Source organism: Eleutherodactylus coqui, chromosome 10 (genome assembly GCF_035609145.1).
Source record: "Eleutherodactylus coqui strain aEleCoq1 chromosome 10, aEleCoq1.hap1, whole genome shotgun sequence".
Lineage (NCBI taxonomy): Eukaryota > Metazoa > Chordata > Amphibia > Anura > Eleutherodactylidae > Eleutherodactylus > Eleutherodactylus coqui.
The window spans coordinates 57,413,195-57,431,016 of NC_089846.1; the positions used below are offsets into that span (position 1 = coordinate 57,413,195).

The following is a 17,822-nucleotide window of genomic DNA, read 5'->3' on the forward strand; positions in this document are numbered from 1 at the left end:
TCTACTTTACCCACTGAATAAATGTAATACCACCGAAACAACACGACCAGCACAGTCGAGTTCTTTTTTTACATTTTTTTCTCTTTTTTATTATAATTGTTAGAAGTTTATAGTCACAACCGCTGATTATAATAGACAGGAAATGTATCTCCTAATGTTTTACACTTTGTATGGGACACTATTGCTTACTACACTTGTCAGATATTCAATAACTATTCTGATTTCAAAACCTTGTAGAATCCATGACAAATGACAAGTGTGGCGAGTTAACTCTTTCTTTATAAAGTATCACATCAACATAATCAGCATAGACAGTCTAATAAAGTTAAAAGTTTATTGATGCAATTGATAAAATATTCTCTAGAAATAATAATTCTATTTGCCACTAATACACAGTATATAAACATACAAGATATATGTGATTTGTACTTAATAATTTTGTACTCAGTGAGGCCGGAACCGGGGCACACAGGGCTGTAGGTGAAGGCGAACATGACGGGGTTAACGGGGAGGAAAGGGTTAATTTTTTAAAAGATAATAAGGTGAGGATCAGGTTAAAAAGGGAGGGGGTAAAGAGGGGGAGCAAAAAGGATTATGGGATAGAAAGAGCGGGAAGAAAGGGGGGAGGAGTCATTCCGGGTGCAGCAGAGGAAGAAGACGGACCTGGAGCCGGACGGGGAGAAGAGTCCCACCCACCCGCCCATAGAGATAGGGGTAGGGGGGGTTAGGTATATCGTCATAGCAGCGGTTAGGGAGGGGTCCTTGGAGTCAATATACGAGGGGGTAAGGGGGGAGGCAGGGGTAGTAGAGTTACCTCCTCCCCCCTCTGGTTAGTTCTAAATTGTAGGTGGGTCTGTCGCCTCTTGTTTTTGGCAGGGGGTTACCTGCTAAAGTTGTGGTTGTTGATAGCCGGGTTATGGCTAGATAGCCTCGGGGTCGGGAGGTTGGTGACTCGAGGTAAAATGGCGAGTCTCCCGAGTCAGGTGATTGGAGACGGGAGGCGTGGTTTGGAAAATAGGGTCTCCCGAGTCAGGTTTTTTAGGAGACGGGAGACAGTGACACCTATTTTCCTTGGTTGGTGAGGCGACAGATAGTTTTGGTTGGGAACTCCAAGGATCTCTCCATAGTAGTTAGGAATAGGGTTTAAAAGTGTTATTCATGATATATTGTTATTAGAGATGAGCGAACTTACTCGTCCGAGCTTGATGCTCGGGCGAATATTAGGGTGTTCGGGATGCTCGTTACTCTTAACGAGCACCACGCGGTGTTCGGGTTACTTTCACTTTCATCTCTGAGACGTTAGCGCGCTTTTCTGGCCAATTGAAAGACAGGGAAGGCATTACAACTTCCCCCTGTGACGTTCAAGCCCTATACCACCCCCCTGCTGTGAGTGGCTGGCGAGATCAGATGTCACCCAAGTATAAAAATCGGCCCCTCCCGCGGCTCGCCTCAGATGCGTTGTGAGTTAGCTGAGGGAAAGTGCTGTTGTGTTGGAGCTGCCGTAGGGAGAGTGTTAGGAGTGAGTGTAGGCTTCAAGAACCCCAATGGTCCTTCTTAGGGCCACATCTATCAGTGTGCAGTACTGTGGAGGCTGCTGTTAGCAGTGTTGCACAATTTTTTTTTTTTCAAAATCGGCTGTGCAGAGCATTGCGCCCTGCAGTAATACTACAGGGACAGAAGTGGTGGTTAGGCAGGGAGAGTGTTAGGAGTGAGTGTAGGCTTCAAGAACCCCAACGGTCCTTCTTAGGGCCACATTTAACCATGTGCAGTACTGTGCAGGCTGCTGTTAGCAGTGTTGCATTTTTTTTTTTTTTAAAAATCGGCTGTGCAGAGCATTGCGCCCTGCAGTAATACTACAGGGACAGAATTGTGTAGGCAGGGCCAGAAGACATATATTATTGATTGAATATAGTCAGTGGGCCTTTTCTTTAAAAAAAAAGGGAAACATTCTATTTGGCCTGCCTCTGACAGTCCTCAGCGTTCTGGGTACGTGTGTGGTGGGTAAAGAACGTAAAGAAATCATACGCAGCCAGCTACGTTTAACAGCAGGCTTGCGCCAATTTATTTCCTGCCTGGGAAAAATCACCGCTCTACTGCACTTCATATACACTGCAGTTCTGTGGAACACATTTCTTATCTGATTGAATATAGTCAGTGGGCCTTCCCTTTAAAAAAAAAAGGGAAACATTCTATTTGGCCTGCAGGCTTGCGCCAATTTATTTCCTGGCTGGGAAATCACTGGTAATACAGCATGCTGAGGGGTAGGGGTAGGCCTAGAGGACGTGGACGTGGCCGAGGACGCGTAGGCCCAAGTGAGGGTGTGGGCACAGGCCGAGCTCCTGATCAAGGTGTATCGCAGCCGACTGCTGCGCGATTAGGAGAGAGGCACGTTTCTGGCGTCCCCACATTCATCGCCCAATTAATGGGTCCACGCGGGAGACCTTTATTAGAAAATGAGCAGTGTGAGCAGGTCCTGTCGTGGATGGCAAAAAGTGCTTCGAGCAAGCTATCATCCACCCACAGTTCTGCGCCGTCCAGTGCTGCAAATCCGAATCCTCTGGCTGCTGCTCCTCCTTCCTCCCAGCCTCCTCACTCCACTACAATGACACATGCTCAGGAGCGGGAAGACTCCCAGGAACTGTTCTCGGGCCCCTGCTCAGATTGGGCAGCAGTGGTTCCTCTCCCACCAGAGGAGTTTATCGTCACTGATGCCCAACCTTTGGAAAGTTCCCGGGGTCCGGGGGATGAGGCTGGGGACTTCCGGCAACTGTCTCAAGACCTTTCAGTGGGTGAGGAGGACGATGACGATGAGACACAGGTGTCTTGCAGTGAGGTAGTAGTAAGGGCAGTAAGTGCGAGGGAGGAGCGCACAGAGGATTCGGAGGAAGAGCAGCAGGACGATGAGGTGACTGACCCCACCTGGTGTGCAACGCCTACTCAGGACAGGTCTTCAGAGGGAGAGGCAAGGGCAGCAGCAGGGCAGGTTGCAAGAGGCAGTGCGGTGGCCAGGGGTAGAGGCAGGGCCAGACCGAATAATCCACCAACTGTTTCCCAAAGCGCACGCTCGCGCCATGCCACCCTGCAGAGGCCGAGGTGCTCTAAGGTCTGGCAGTTTTTCACAGAGACGCCTAACGACCGACGAACAGTGGTGTGCAACCTTTGTCGCGCCAAGATCAGCCGGGGAGCCACCACAAACAGCCTCACCACCACCAGCATGCGCAGACATATGATGGCCAAGCACCCCACAAGGTGGGACGAAGGCCGTTCACCGCCTCCGGTTTGCACCGCTGCCTCTCCCCCTGTGCCCCAACCTGCCACTGAGATCCAACCCCCCTCTCAGGACACAGGCACTACCGTCTCCTGGCCTGCACCCACACCCTCACCTCCGCTGTCCTCGGCCCCATCCAGCAATGTCTCGCACCGCACCGTCCAGCCGTCGCTAGCGCAAGTGTTTGAGCGCAAGCGCAAGTACGCCGCCACGCACCCGCACGCTCAAGCATTAACCGTCCACATAGCCAAATTTATCAGCCTGGAGAGGCTGCCGTATAGGGTTGTGGAAACGGAGTCCTTCAAAAGTATGATGGCGGCAGCGGCCCCGCGCTACTCAGTTCCCAGTCGCCACTACTTTTCCCGATGTGCCATCCCAGCCCTGCACGACCACGTCTCCCGCAACATTGTACGCGCCCTCACCAATGCGGTTAGTGCCAAGGTCCACTTAACAACGGACACGTGGACAAGCACAGGCGGGCAGGGCCACTACATCTCCCTGACAGCACATTGGGTGAATTTAGTGGAGGCTGGGACAGAGTCAGAGCCTGGGACCGCTCACGTCCTACCCACCCCCAGAATTGCGGGCCCCAGCTCGGTGGTGGTATCTTCGGCGGTGTATGCTTCCTCCACTAAAGCACCCCCCTCCTCCTCCTCCTCCTCCTCCACCTCTGCCTCGCAATCTAGATGTGTCAGCAGCAGCAGGACGTCGCCAGCAGTCGGTGTCGCGCGGCGTGGCAGCACAGCGGTGGGCAAGCGTCAGCAGGCCGTGCTGAAACTACTCAGCTTAGGAGATAAGAGGCACACGGCCCACGAACTGCTGCGGGGTCTAACAGAGCAGACCGACCGTTGGCTTGCGCCGCTGAGCCTCCAACCGGGCATGGTCGTGTGTGACAATGGCCGTAACCTGGTGGCGGCTCTGCAGCTCGGCAGCCTCACGCACGTGCCATGCCTGGCCCACGTCTTTAATTTGGTGGTTAAGCGCTTTCTGAAAAGCTACCCACGCTTGTCAGACCTGCTCGGAAAGGTGCGCCGGCTCTGCGCACATTTCCGCAAGTCCCACACGGACGCTGCCACCCTGCGCACCCTGCAACATCGGTTTAATCTGCCAGTGCACCGACTGCTGTGCGACGTGCCCACACGGTGGAACTCTACGCTCCACATGTTGGCCAGGCTCTATGAGCAGCGTAGAGCTATAGTGGAATACCAACTCCAACATGGGCGGCGCAGTGGGAGTCAGCCTCCTCAATTATTTTCAGAAGAGTGGGCCTGGTTGGCAGACATCTGCCAGGTCCTTGGAAAGTTTGAGGAGTCTACCCAGGTGGTGAGCGGCGATGCTGCAATCATTAGCGTCACCATTCCTCTGCTATGCCTCTAGAGAAGTTCCTTGCAAAGCATAAAGGCAAATGCTTTGCGCTCGGAAACGGAGGCGGGGGAAGACAGTATGTCGCTGGATAGTCAGAGCACCCTCCTGTCTATATCTCAGCGCGTTGAGGAGGAGGAGGAGGAGCATGAGGAGGAGGAGGAGGAGGGGGAAGAGACAGCTTGGCCCACTGCTGACGGTACCCATGCTGCTTGCCTGTCATCCTTTCAGCGTGTATGGCCTGAGGAGGAGGAGGTGGAGGAGGAGGAGGCGGAGGAGGATCCTGAAAGTGATCTTCCTAGTGAAGACAGCCATGTGTTGCGTACAGGTACCCTGGCACACATGGCTGACTTCATGTTAGGATGCCTTTCTCGTGACCCTCGCGTTGCACGCATTCTGGCCACTACGGATTACTGGGTGTACACACTGCTCGACCCACGGTATAAGGAGAACCTTTCCACTCTCATTCCCGAAGAGGAAAGGGGTTCGAGAGTGTTGCTATACCACAGGACCCTGGCGGATAAGCTGATGGTCAAATTCCCATCCGACAGCACTAGTGGCAGAAGGCGCAGTTCCGAGGGCCAGGTAGCAGGGGAGGTGCGGAGATCGAGCAGCATGTTCAGCACAGGCAGTGCAACACTCTTTAAGGCCCTGGACAGCTTTATGGCTCCCCAGCAAGACTGTGTCACCGCTCCCCAGTCAAGGCTGAATCGGCGGGAGCACTGTAAAAGGATGGTGAGTGAGTACGTAGCCGATCGCACGACCGTCCTCCGTGACGCCTCTGCCCCCTACAACTACTGGGTGTCGAAGCTGGACACGTGGCCTGAACTCGCGCTGTATGCCCTGGAGGAGCTTGCTTGTCCTGCGGCTAGCGTCTTGTCAGAGAGGGTGTTTAGTGCGGCTGGGGGAATCATCACAGATAAGCGTACACGCCTGTCAACCGACAGTGCCGACAGGCTTACACTCATCAAGATGAACAAAGCCTGGATTTCCCCAGACTTCTCTTCTCCACCAGCGGACAGCAGCGATACCTAAGCAATACGTAGGCTGCACCCGCGGATGGAAGCATTGTTCTCTATCACCATCAAAAACGGGGAGATTTGTGCTTCATCAATCTGTGTATTATATTCCTCCTCCTCCTCCTGCTCCTCCTCCTGAAACCTCACGTAATCACGCCGAACTGGCAATTTTTCTTTGGGCCACAAGGCTCACTCATATAATTTTTCCAAACAATTTTTATACGTTTCAATGCTCTTACAAGCGATGAAACTTTAACTTGAACCAATTTTTCGTTAAACTGGGCTGCCTCCAGGCCTAGTTACCACTTAAAGGGGTTGTCCCGCGCCGAAACGGGTTTTTTTTTTTTCAACCCCCCCCCCCGTTCGGCGCGAGACAACCCCGATGCAGGGACCTAAAGAAAGCTTACCGGAGCGCTTACCTTAATCCCCGCGCTCCGGTGACTTCTATACTTACCGATGAAGATGGCCGCCGGGAACCTCTTCCTCCGTGGACCGCAGCTCTTCTGTGCGGTCCATTGCCGATTCCAGCCTCCTGATTGGCTGGAATCGGCACGTGACGGGGCGGAGCTACACGGAGCCCCATAGAGAACAGGAGAAGACCTGGACTGCGCAAGCGCGGCTAATTTGGCCATCGGAGGGCGAAAATTAGTCGGCTCCATGGGAACGAGTACGCCAGCAACGGAGCAGGTAAGTATGAAACTTTTTATAACTTCTGTATGGCTCATAATTAATGCACAATGTACATTACAAAGTGCATTAATATGGCCATACAGAAGTGTATAGACCCACTTGCTGCCGCGGGACAACCCCTTTAAGCCACATTAACCAAAGCGATTAATGGGTTTCACCTGCCATCTTGGTTGGGCATGGCCAATTTTTTCTGAGGTACATTAGTACTGTTGCTACACCAATTTTTTTGGGCCCTCACCTACAGTGTAATCATTGTAATTTCTATGTTCTTCGCCTGCACTCATGGTACAGAAAGGTGTGTGTAGTTGGCCTACACTTTTGCTACATAAATGTAACTGGGGCCTTGTCTATACTGCAGCTACTGAAATGTGAAAGAGACTGTTATCTCCCTAAACTGCTGCAATGGGAATTGTTACTGGGGCTTGTCTTGAGTGCTACTATTACTGAAATGGAACTAAGACTGCGTTCCCCCTATACTGCTGCTAGTGATATGTTAGTGGGGCCTGTCCCTAATACTACCGCTGCAAAGGTTAATAATTCTGGGCTCTGCCTATACCGTAGCTAATGGTATGTCACTGGGGTGTGGAAACAGAGGCTTCACAAAGACATGATGGCGGCGAGGCCATTTCCCACCAACGCTGTTACTGTTAAGGTGCATATAACCACGGACACGTGGAGAGGACACATAGTGCCTCCAAAACATCCCCCTCCTCCTCCAACAATGAAAACATTCTTGGCAAATACCTTTGCATTGGTCCGTCTGGTGGCAGTCCAAGAATTTCACCTTTAACGACACAAGAGAGCACCACCACCACCCCCCCGCCACGGACCACTTAATCATGGCCACATTCCGAAAACCAACTACATAAAACCGCGCTACTAGGTCCGCAGTCACCACCACATTACCACCAACGAGGTTACTGTTAAGGTACATATTACCAGTCTGACTGGGGCATGCAGTGTGGGCCAAAGCCCACCTGTATTGTATCTGACGTTAGCTCTGCTGAGTAGGGCACTGCAATGGGATATATTTATGTACCGCCGGTGGGTTCCAGGGAGCCACCCATGCTGTAGGTGCACACGGAGTTTAACCTACATCTGTCAACTTCTAAAGAACCCCAGTCAGACTGGGGCATGCAGTGTGGGCCGAAGCCCACCTGCATTAAGCACGACATTACTACCTCAGCTGTGTTGGGCACTGCAATGGGATATATTTATGTACCGCCGGTGGGTTCCAGGGAGCCACCCATGCTGTTGGTGCACACGGAGTTTAACCTACATCTGTCCACTTCTAAAGAACCCCAGTCAGACTGGGGCATGCAGTGTGGGCCGAAGCCCACCTGCATTAAGCACGACATTACTACCTCAGCTGTGTTGGGCAATGCAATGGGATATATTTATGTACCGCCGGTGGCTTCCTGGCACCCACCCATGCTGTAAGTGCACACGGAGTGTAACCTACATCTGTCCACTTCTAAAGAACCCCAGTCTGACTGGGGCATGCAGTGTGGGCCGAAGCCCACCTGCATTAAGCACGACATTACTACCTCAGCTGTGATGGGCAATGCAATGGGATACATTTATGTACAGCGGGTGGGTTCCAGGGAGCCACCCATGCTGTGGGTGCACACGGAATTCCCATTGCGGAGTTGTACCTGCCTGTGACTATTTATAAAAAACCGCGGTCTGACTGGGGCGTGCAGACACCTTGACAGAATGAATAGTGTGTGGCACATAGGTTCCCCATTGCTATGCCCACGTCTGCAGCTCCAGATGGAGGTGGCACAGGATTGGATTTCTCATTGCTTCTGTACAGCATTGTGGGCTATCGCCCCGCCCCTTTTAAAGAGGGTCGCTGCCTAGCCGTGCCAACCCTCTGCAGTGTGTGCCTGCTTTTCCTGTGGCAGACGCACTTATAAATAGACATGAGGGTGGCGTGGCATGAGGGCAGCTGAAGGCTGGGCAGGGACAGTTTGGTGTGCGCTGTGGACACTGGGTCTTGGGGGTGGGGGGGTGGGCAGCATGTAACCCAGGAGAAGTGGCAGCGGAGTGTCATGCAGGCAGTGATTGTGCTTTGTTGGAGGTAGTGTGGTGCTTAGCTAAGGTATGCCATGCTAATGAGGGCTTTTCAGAAGTAAAAGTTGTTGGGAGGGGGGGGGGGCCCACTCTTGCCGGTATTGTGGCTTAATAGTGGGACCTGTGAACTTGAGATGCAGCCCAACATGTAGCCCCTCGCCTGAACTATCCGTTGCTGTGTCGTTCCCATCACTTTCTTGAATTGCCCCGATTTTCACACATGAAAACCTTAGCGAGCATCGGCGAAATACAAAAATGCTCGGGCCGCCCATTGACTTCAATGGGGTTCGTTACTCGAAACGAACCCTCGAGCATCGCGATAAATTCGTCCCGAGTAACGAGCACCCGAGCATTTTGGTGCTCGCTCATCTCTAATTGTTATATTTATAATAAATTGGCTGCTGTGGCCAAAATTAATCCAAAAGAAGTTGTTGGTGTTTATTTTAGATAAGCGGGGGTTTAAAAGGGTGGGGGGTAAGAGGTCACAGCGACGACTCCGTTGTACCTAGTCATGTACTGTGTAAAGTTTTTTTGTAACAAATAAAACGGTTAAAAAAAAAAAAAAAAAAAGATCCTCGGTGCAGAATCAGAGTTCGGTACAGTAAGTGTGGATGGTGTTTTTTAAAGCCCCATTTACATTGAGTGCATTTTGCTGTCAAATTTGTCACACATTTGTTGCCTATTTTCTTCACGTCTGAAGTGTCCTTAAGAAACGCTTCCAGGGAGAAATAAAATGGTTTGCCCCTTTACAGACTGCATACTGGTAACAGCCGAAGTACCCCAATAATAGATCTGTAATAGAGATGAGCGAGCGTACTCGCTAAGGCAATCTACTTGAGTGAGTAGTGCCTTATGAGAGTACCTGCCTGCTCGTCTCTAAAGATTCGGGTGCCGGCAGGGGGCGGGGAGTGGCGGGGGAGAGCGGGGAGATCTCTCTCACTCTCTCCCCCGCTCACTCCCGCAACTCACCACTCTCCCCACCGGCACCCGAATCTTTAGAGACGAGCGGGCAGGTACTCGCATAAGGCACTACTCGCTCAAGTAGTTTGCCTTAGCGAGTATGCTCATTTCTAATCTGTAACATCCACATAATAGTGCCAGCCAGAGAGGCCCCATAATAGAACCAGGGTGGTAAAAAAAAAAAATCCACCGTTCCCAGAGAGCTCCATAATGTAAGGCCAATGATACATTTAGGAGCAGAGGTCCCCTTTTGCCAATTTTACTCTATCTCCACTGGTGGCTGTCCCAAAAAAGGATCCGAATAGTTTTCATATTATTCATCATTTCCTACCCCAGTAATTTATCACTCAATGAGGAGATTGATACTAATTTATCTTCTTTTGGTTCAGCATTGGTTTTGTTAAGGCATTCTGACCCAAGGGCCTTATTAGCCAAAACCGATTTCAAATTCACGTTTTGCTTTTTATCCGTGTCCCCCTCTGGCTATAATTCTTTAGGTTTCCAGTTTGAATGGAAGTTTTACATCGACATCTGCCTCCCTATGGGATTTTATCCTGTTTTTACCTTGAGGCCTTACCGGCTTTTCTAGAGGGGGTTGGCACATATTATAAATTCAGGGAGTGCTACCACCTGTAGGACCTCTAGGCTTCCCAAAAGAGGAATTCTATTTAACCCCTTAACGCTCCATGATGTACAGTTACATCATGAAGGGGGATTGAGAGACGATCCCGCTCCATAGAATGTGGGTGGCATTTGACGGTGGCAAGGGTTCTTTTAAATACTTTTATTACAACGTGGGTGCCGGCGGTCTCTTAGAGCCAACACACCAGCAACAACTCAGATTAACCTCGCTGCTGATCGGAGCTGTTAACCTTTTAAATGCCACTGTCAATTTTGACAGTGGCATTTAAATGCCTCGATCGATGTTCGGTGGTCGTGAATGCCCCCTGCCACGATGAGATCGCAGGGTACTGTGCAGTTGCCATGGCAGCCGGGGGCCTTCTGAAATTCCCTATAGCTGCTAGCACAGATTATAATGCAATCTTACACGCAATAAATGTAATACTATTGTATTATACTGCAGGAGCGATCAAACCATCGCAACTTCTTGTCCCCTATGGGGACTAAAAGAAAAGAAAAATGGAAAAGTCCGTTTAAAAAGTTTTATTATCTTCTCAATATTTTAAAATAAGTATTTAAATGAACCCTTTTGCTATATTTTTAATAAAACCAAAACACATATTTCGTATCTCTGCGTTGATAGAAGTTTGATCTATCAAAGTAACGCATCATTGACGCCGCACAGTAAAGGTAGTCAGAGCCCCCTACCCCCAAAAAAACACTAGAATTGCACTCTTTTTTGTTACCCTGTCTCCAAGAAAAAATATAATAAAAAGCAATCCAAGAGTCACATGTACTCCAAAATGGTACCAATAATGGTGACATCATCACAGGTCCTGGTAGCTGCTGTCAGCTTATCCAGTATACAGTACTTTCTACCAAACTGCATAATGGCTCCTCCCACAGCAGTGATGTCACCACAGGTCTTTCAACCCACTGGATCTCTTTTACCAAACTGCACAATGGCTCCTCCCACAGCAGTGACATCACCACAGGTCCTTCAGCTGCCGGATCTCTGGTGGCGGTAGGTCAGCGTCTTCTGTCAGGACTGCTGAGTTGTGTCTGAGATAATAACAGCTTAGGGCTCATGTCCACGGGCAAAATAAGAATTAAAATCCGCAGCGGATTTTAACTCTTCTTTTGCCCGCGGATCCGCACCCCATAGGGATGCATTGACCACCCGCGGGGTAGATAAATACCCGCGGATCGTCAATAAAAGTGATTTAAAAAAAAATGGAGCATGGAAAAATCTGGACCATGCTCCATTTTCATGCGGGTCTCCCGCGGGGACGGCTCCCGCGGGCTTCTATTGAAGCCTATGGAAGCCGTCCGGATCCGCGGGAGACAAAAATCATATTTTACTCACACGCTCCGGTTCTTCTCTTCGGCGCGGCGCCATCTTCTCTCAGTCGCGGCCGGATCATTTTGCTTCGGCCCGGCGCATGCGCGGGGCACGTCACCGACGTCATCATGCACATCCGCCGAGCCGAAGAAAGAAGATCCGGCCGCGACGAGAGAAGATGGCGCCGCAGCGAAGAGAAGAAACGGAGCGGATGGGAGGTGAGTTAATTCTTATTTATTCTCCTTTTCAGCGCTCATGTCCGCGGGGCAGGAGGGACCCGCTGCAGATTCTCCATGGAGAATCTGCAGCGGATCTGATTTTCCCCGTGGACATGAGGCCTTAGTTGTATTCTCATTTTGTTATTTTTGTCTTTTTTTCAAGAGCCCTAACTTTGTTGTTCTTCTGTCGGTCAGGCTCTGTGTTTTATATATGTTGTAGGACCTTTGATGATGTCACCAGGGGGTGGAGCGATGACATTACCAAGGCCGGAGCATGAAAAGCACTCACATACTGACAAACAAGTGGTTGTTAGTAGTTTGATATACACCACAGGTCCTTCAGCCCATCGAATCTCTTTTACCAAACTGCACAATGGCTCTTCCCACAGCAGTGACGTCGCCACAGGTCCTTCAGCCCGCCGGATCTCTGTGGTGGTAGGACCAGTGGAGGGGTGTACTGAGAGGCCAGACGGCTGTCCATGGTGCTGCTAAGGAAAGCCAAGCCTTTACGGTTCCCCAGTTGCAGGCTGAATGGAGTCCACCCCCTAGTTCCCCAACAATAAAGAGGATAAGGGGCTATTGCATGACCGGAATGTATGCCCTGTACTGGGCGTCTGTGCGCAGTAATTAGTGCCACCACCAACGCAGCACCAAATGATCTTGTGCCTGGATCGGTGTACCTTCGATTGCCTCAACTGCTCGTTATTTCACCAAGAGTGGAAGAAGGCCAAGGGGCCACAGAGAGGGTTATAGCCGCATAGTCCGGGGAGGAAGGAGAGCCGCGCACCGCAGATCAAACCCGGTCCTCTTTAAAAGGAACTCTCGTGTCCGTGTCCACTGTAGGGACAGGAAGAACGTCTTCCTGTCCCTGTACAGGTCAAAGGGCATCCTCCACTAGTGCTGTCATGATTGGATGAAGTAGAAAACAGTTTTCCCATGTGCTTGTTTTAAATTTTTAGTTATTACTATTGACAGTCGTACTACGGAATGTCTTTTTCCACAAGACAAATTGCAATCTAGGTAATCTTTTGAGTACGGTACTACACAGTAAAAAAAACATTACGTTAAAGCACTACAATCTCTCTTAGGGCAATTGGTCTTTTCCACAAGGGTGACTCCGATTGGTTGTATTTTTCTCGAAGATTTCTTAGTGTCACTCGGGGACTTAAATCTCCTTCTTTACATTTGTGTTTGTCTCGTACATTGAAGGAGGACTTAGCAATTTGGTTCAAATTTTTGTCTGATTTTAGCGGTCAATCAGTTTGGCGAGTTGATTTTGTTGAAGCCTCAGAATTTCATTTATTTACTGATGCATCAGGTACTCGTGGATAAGGCGTTTTCTGGGATGGGCATTAGACGACTGAGCCACGGTCAAAAACAGCGCGACTAAGGATTATGTGTTACTAGAGTTATTCCCTGTGGTAGTGGCGGTTGTCCTTGGGGGGGCGGTCAGTATTTTCTAATATTCTGTTAAATACTGACAAAGATGTTTTTTGCCATTAATCGTCAGTAATCAAAATCTGATCTGATTGTACAATTGTTGCATCATCTGCTGCTTTTAGTTTTGAATATGTTGTTGAGAGTGAGGCGTGTTTGGGCGCAGCAGTGTAAGTGCAGAGGTTTTGGGTAGCAGCAGCGGATGCAGACGTGGTGGGCTTGGAGTGTCCAACACATCTATGGGGTCCGATATGGGACTAATGTATCAACTACGGGCTCGATCAGTCACACCCAAGATACGGCAAGATTCTCAATGAGCTGAGGAAATATGGACAAAACTTTGTTCTGAGAAGTATATTGATATTTTACTTCTGATGCTAATGTAGCGCTATCGTTTTATGTTCTCTTTTTTGTCTGGGTCGGTCGTACAGCCATGGTATGAAACTTTTAGCTGGAATTTGTATTTTGTTGTTATTCAGAAATGGCGTAATGTCCATCCAATTAATTCTAATTTTCAGGTTAAACAGTTGGTTGAAGGCTATAAATGAGGCGTCTGGGCCTGATCGTCAGTCTCCTATTTCAGTTATTCAGTGAATTAGGGCTCCTTCACACTTGCAAAATTGCACGTTTTTTGAGCGATGTGGGAGGGAGCGAAAACACAATTATGAAACCAAGGATTTTCAATGGTTTCATTCACATTTGCGATGTTTTCACTCAAGCGATGTGAAGTGAATTTTTTTTTTTTATTTAAAATTGCATGTCTTTTCTTTCTTCATTTCTTTTTTTTAATCTCACATTTCCCTATGGAGCTTCCTTTTTATCGTATCACAAAGCACAAACCTGTGATGCAAGTGGCAGCGATGACGCTCAGACAAATAATGATCAAAATTGCTATTTACTGCGATTTTCTCGCTGCAAAATCGCAATCGCCAGTGTGAAGAAGCCCTTAGTATCAGTCTTGCCTCAGGTTTGCTTTTCAGATCATGAAATGTTGTTTTGTTGCGCCTTTTTATAGTTTTTTTTTCCATGCACTTCGCATTGGTGCCAAGGTTTCTTCACCCCCTCTATTACTGTCAGATGTGCGTTTCGGTGAATTATTGCTGCGTCGCTCTAAACCGGATACGTCGGGTCAAGGCGTTTGGATTCGGGTGAACAGTTTGGTTAATTCCCATCTACGTGCGGTTCGTTACTTATTTGAATCTCGGCCCCTACGTAGCAGTTCTCTATTAATTCATGCTGACGGCTCTCCTTTCCCGGTTTCAATTTATTACTTTTTTAAAATAAATGTTTAGTGTTATTGGGATTAAGTAATGCGCGGCTTACTTCACATGCATTCAGAATTGGGACCGCTATGGAAGCTGCCACCTTGGGCTTCGGCAAAGAAGCAATACGAAAGATTGGAAGATGGAATTCTACGCCCTTAAGATTGTACATTCGGCCAAATTTGATAATGTATCACAAAGCGATATATTTGGATAATCGGTCGCTTCTTTGTTTTTTGTGCCTAGAGCAAGTTACTCTGAGAATCATGCACTGGATGGCTCTAGATTCCACATTTTTTGGGCTAGTGTTCGATGTTTAAAACTGGGTAGGTTATTACCTGAGATTAAGAGTAAGAGGCGGATTTGGCCTGACCCTAACATTTTAATATTGCACACTGGAGGGAATGAGATATGCAAGGTTAATATCTTAGATCGCCAATAATGCAATGAGATATATAGTGTGGCATAACAGTGCAGGAGAGCGCCTATAGTAGTGTCAGCCAGTGGACTACATAATAGTGCCAGAGTACCCTCATAATAGTGTCAGTCAAAGCGCTACATAACAGAGCCAGAGTGCCTCATAATAGAGCCAGTGTCCTTATAACAGTATCAGCCATCGAGCCACATAGCAGAGTCCGGTCATTCTGTAACACTTCCCACAGACTCCCTTATTTGACTGGTGAACACACAATATAATGTATACTGGACCCAACCCATGTAGATATATTTACATATCACTGACTATATCTAAATCACGATTTGCTGGCTTACCTATAATTCCAACCACAATGTACCCGAGAATGAACACCATGAACAGGATGCAGCAGATGATGTCTGTGCAGCTCCTATGTTGAGAATGGAGACAGTCAGCAAGACAAAACACATGCAAGTGCATTCATTTCTAAAGAGATTTACTAGTTTTATGTTACTGAAACTTAAAGCGACCCTCAGGTTTCAGAGCAAAATTTTGTTCTAGGACCAGAGGGTCAGTTATATATCACCTGCTGCCGGTCTTCTGCGTTGACTCCTCTCCAACCTACCAGTTCCAGGTCTCATTTTTAGCAGTCCACGATGGCCAACATAATTTTCACACTACCTAATCCCCAAAAAGCATTGGTAGTGTTAGACTTCCAATGCACTATACCTGTTCTCTGACTGGTCAGCACTGCTCACATGATTCGTGCTGGCCAATCAGAGAGCAGTGCACAGTGCGCATTAGGTAGCTAGAAAATTGCAGGGGCCATCTTCGACAGCTGAAGACAGGATCCTGAACCAGTGGATCAGAGGAACATCATTAAAGAAGAGCAGCAGTAGATAATTTACTCTTCCCCCTTTGATGCCAGGACAGCATTTTGTCCCAAAACTGAAGAGTTGCTTTAATCAACGTAAAAAAGAAAAAGTTCAGCAAATGTCTAATAAACAGCGTTTCATTTCATCATCATGAATATGTCCGAGTTAAGGGAGAGAATTCACCCACCGATTGTGGATTGGTCCTTTAAATTTTGGATCGTATTTTGCCGGTTCACCTATGAGGAGAAGAAAGAGATATTAACAGACTTGTAGCTAGAGACTGAGGACAATGATACGAGTCAGAGGCGTAGCTAAGGGCTCATGGGCCCGGGTGCAAAGGTTTATCTTGGGGCCCCCACCAACTTCTCTTAACCCCTTAACGCAAAGGCGTAACTTGAAGGTTCTGGGCCTCAATACAAAATCTGTAACAGGGCCCCCAACTATAATGCTTTATTCATAGTACTGGGCTCCCTATATGGAAAGAAGAGGCCTTATGGGCCCCTCTAAGGCTCCTGGTCCCGGGTGCAACCGCATCCCCTGCATCCTCTCTAGTTAGGCCAGTGGTATGAGTGGTATAGTCGGCGCAGATTATAGTGATCCTTCAGTCGCCCTTGGAGAGGGAAACAGCAACTCACGCCATCTTCAAATCCATCATCACCCAATTTCCTCCAGCCCGTTTCAGATGTCAGTCTACAGTTGGATTGTTCTTATGCACATTAACCCTTTCCAATCCACAGCCTTCAATCAGAATGTCTGACGTCTTCAGATATTCTGACTGAAGGCTGTACAGGTCTGATGTCAGAACACATCCGGCAGGGTATTCTTACTGTATATTACTGGGCACTTTGTTGTCGGAGGCCTCTCCAGCATGTCTCATTACTGCAGTACTGGCCCTAGCCAGCAGATCGTGCCATTGTATAATGGCAGAAAGAGAAAAACCCCTAGGAAACCCTGAATCCAAAATTGGATTGCAAAGGGTTAAATTGACCTACCACTATTATCCAATGGCAATGTCCACCTTAAGGGGTCCTCACTAAATATTTTGCCCACCATAAACCTTGTCCAGCCCTGGTGTGATCCTACACGGCCTCTGCTTCTCCAACGTTAGCAAATAAGTAAACTTGCCTCAATTGTCACATCTCTCTTCTAAGAGAGGATAGAAGGAATGGGGCAAGGAAACCTGGGACCCTTCTGCCCTGGTATGGGGAATTATGGTGGTGGGAAGTATTATCAGTCAAGGACCTTCATTTTTGTTAGTTGTGAAGCTACATGGTTTTGTAGGCAAAGTTTTGGTTTGCAGACCTACATACAGTAAAACCTCTACTAGCATTGACATGTACCAAGACCGATTTCGGGCAAGGCCAATTTTTTTTAGCCAAAATTTTGTCTCTAGTAACATTGGCTGCCTCTAATAACACCGGCGTGTGCAGGCCCACGTGACCTTGCTGCTGAACCCAAGGGATGTCCTGCTCGGCGTCTCCTCCTCCTGCTGCTAATGCAACTCACCCTTATTCATCATCGGCAACAAGTAATACACTAGTGAGGACAGATGATGTATTGCAGTGCAGCAGACGTCACCTGCAGCCCTATGTAACAGCACAGAGAACACAGTGATCACGCTGAGGATAGATAATGATGCCATCTGCAGTCCTATGTAACAGCACAGAGAACACAGTGATAACGCTGAGGATAGATAATGTAGTAGAGGTATTACTTGTATTTGACATTGTGAGCCATAAGACTGACTGTGAACGTGTTACGTATTCCCCCTACGGTAGTCACTCCCCATATCCTTCAACTCACTTCCTCATCATAGGGCAGTAACCGGCAGAGAAATGTGTTAATTGCAGCATATTTATCCTCTTATCAGTTAATTACCGGCAAAATTATACACAACCTTGAATCTTGTTGACAACCTTGATTAGTTATATTCCTGGCAGAAAGTTTTTATGACATGTAGTTTCATCAGGTATTATACACCATGGCTAATAAACACACAGCCATCTTAAAGGGGAGGTGGAGTGGACTTGTGTTGAAGGGAGGGCAAAAAGGGGAAAATGCCCCATGGCCCCCACCATCTAGGAGCTTCCACAACTGTCCTGAGGGCGATACTATATGGACAATTTCTGACTGCTTTATTCGGACACTACGCGGCACTCTTATTTGTACACTTCTTTGTAACGCTTGTTCTATTGAGGGGGGGCTTTGATCTTGGATCAGAGTATTCAGATGATATTGTGACCACCAGATGGTTGCTCATTTTCCTCTATAGTACAT

At 48.4% G+C, this 17,822-nt stretch overlaps 1 protein-coding gene across 1 annotated transcript in view; it reads right to left on the reverse strand.

Moving 5' to 3' along the window:
• The window catches only part of SLC44A4 (solute carrier family 44 member 4), a 70,669-nt gene that overhangs the window by 43,562 nt on the left and 9,285 nt on the right, over positions 1-17,822 (reverse strand). Inside the window, exons 2-3 of the mRNA XM_066581062.1 lie at positions 15,733-15,781; positions 15,027-15,100 (exon numbers count right to left, since the gene is read on the reverse strand). Of these exons, the coding sequence (XP_066437159.1) occupies positions 15,027-15,100; positions 15,733-15,781 (123 nt within the window). The remainder of the gene's footprint in view (positions 1-15,026; positions 15,101-15,732; positions 15,782-17,822) is intronic.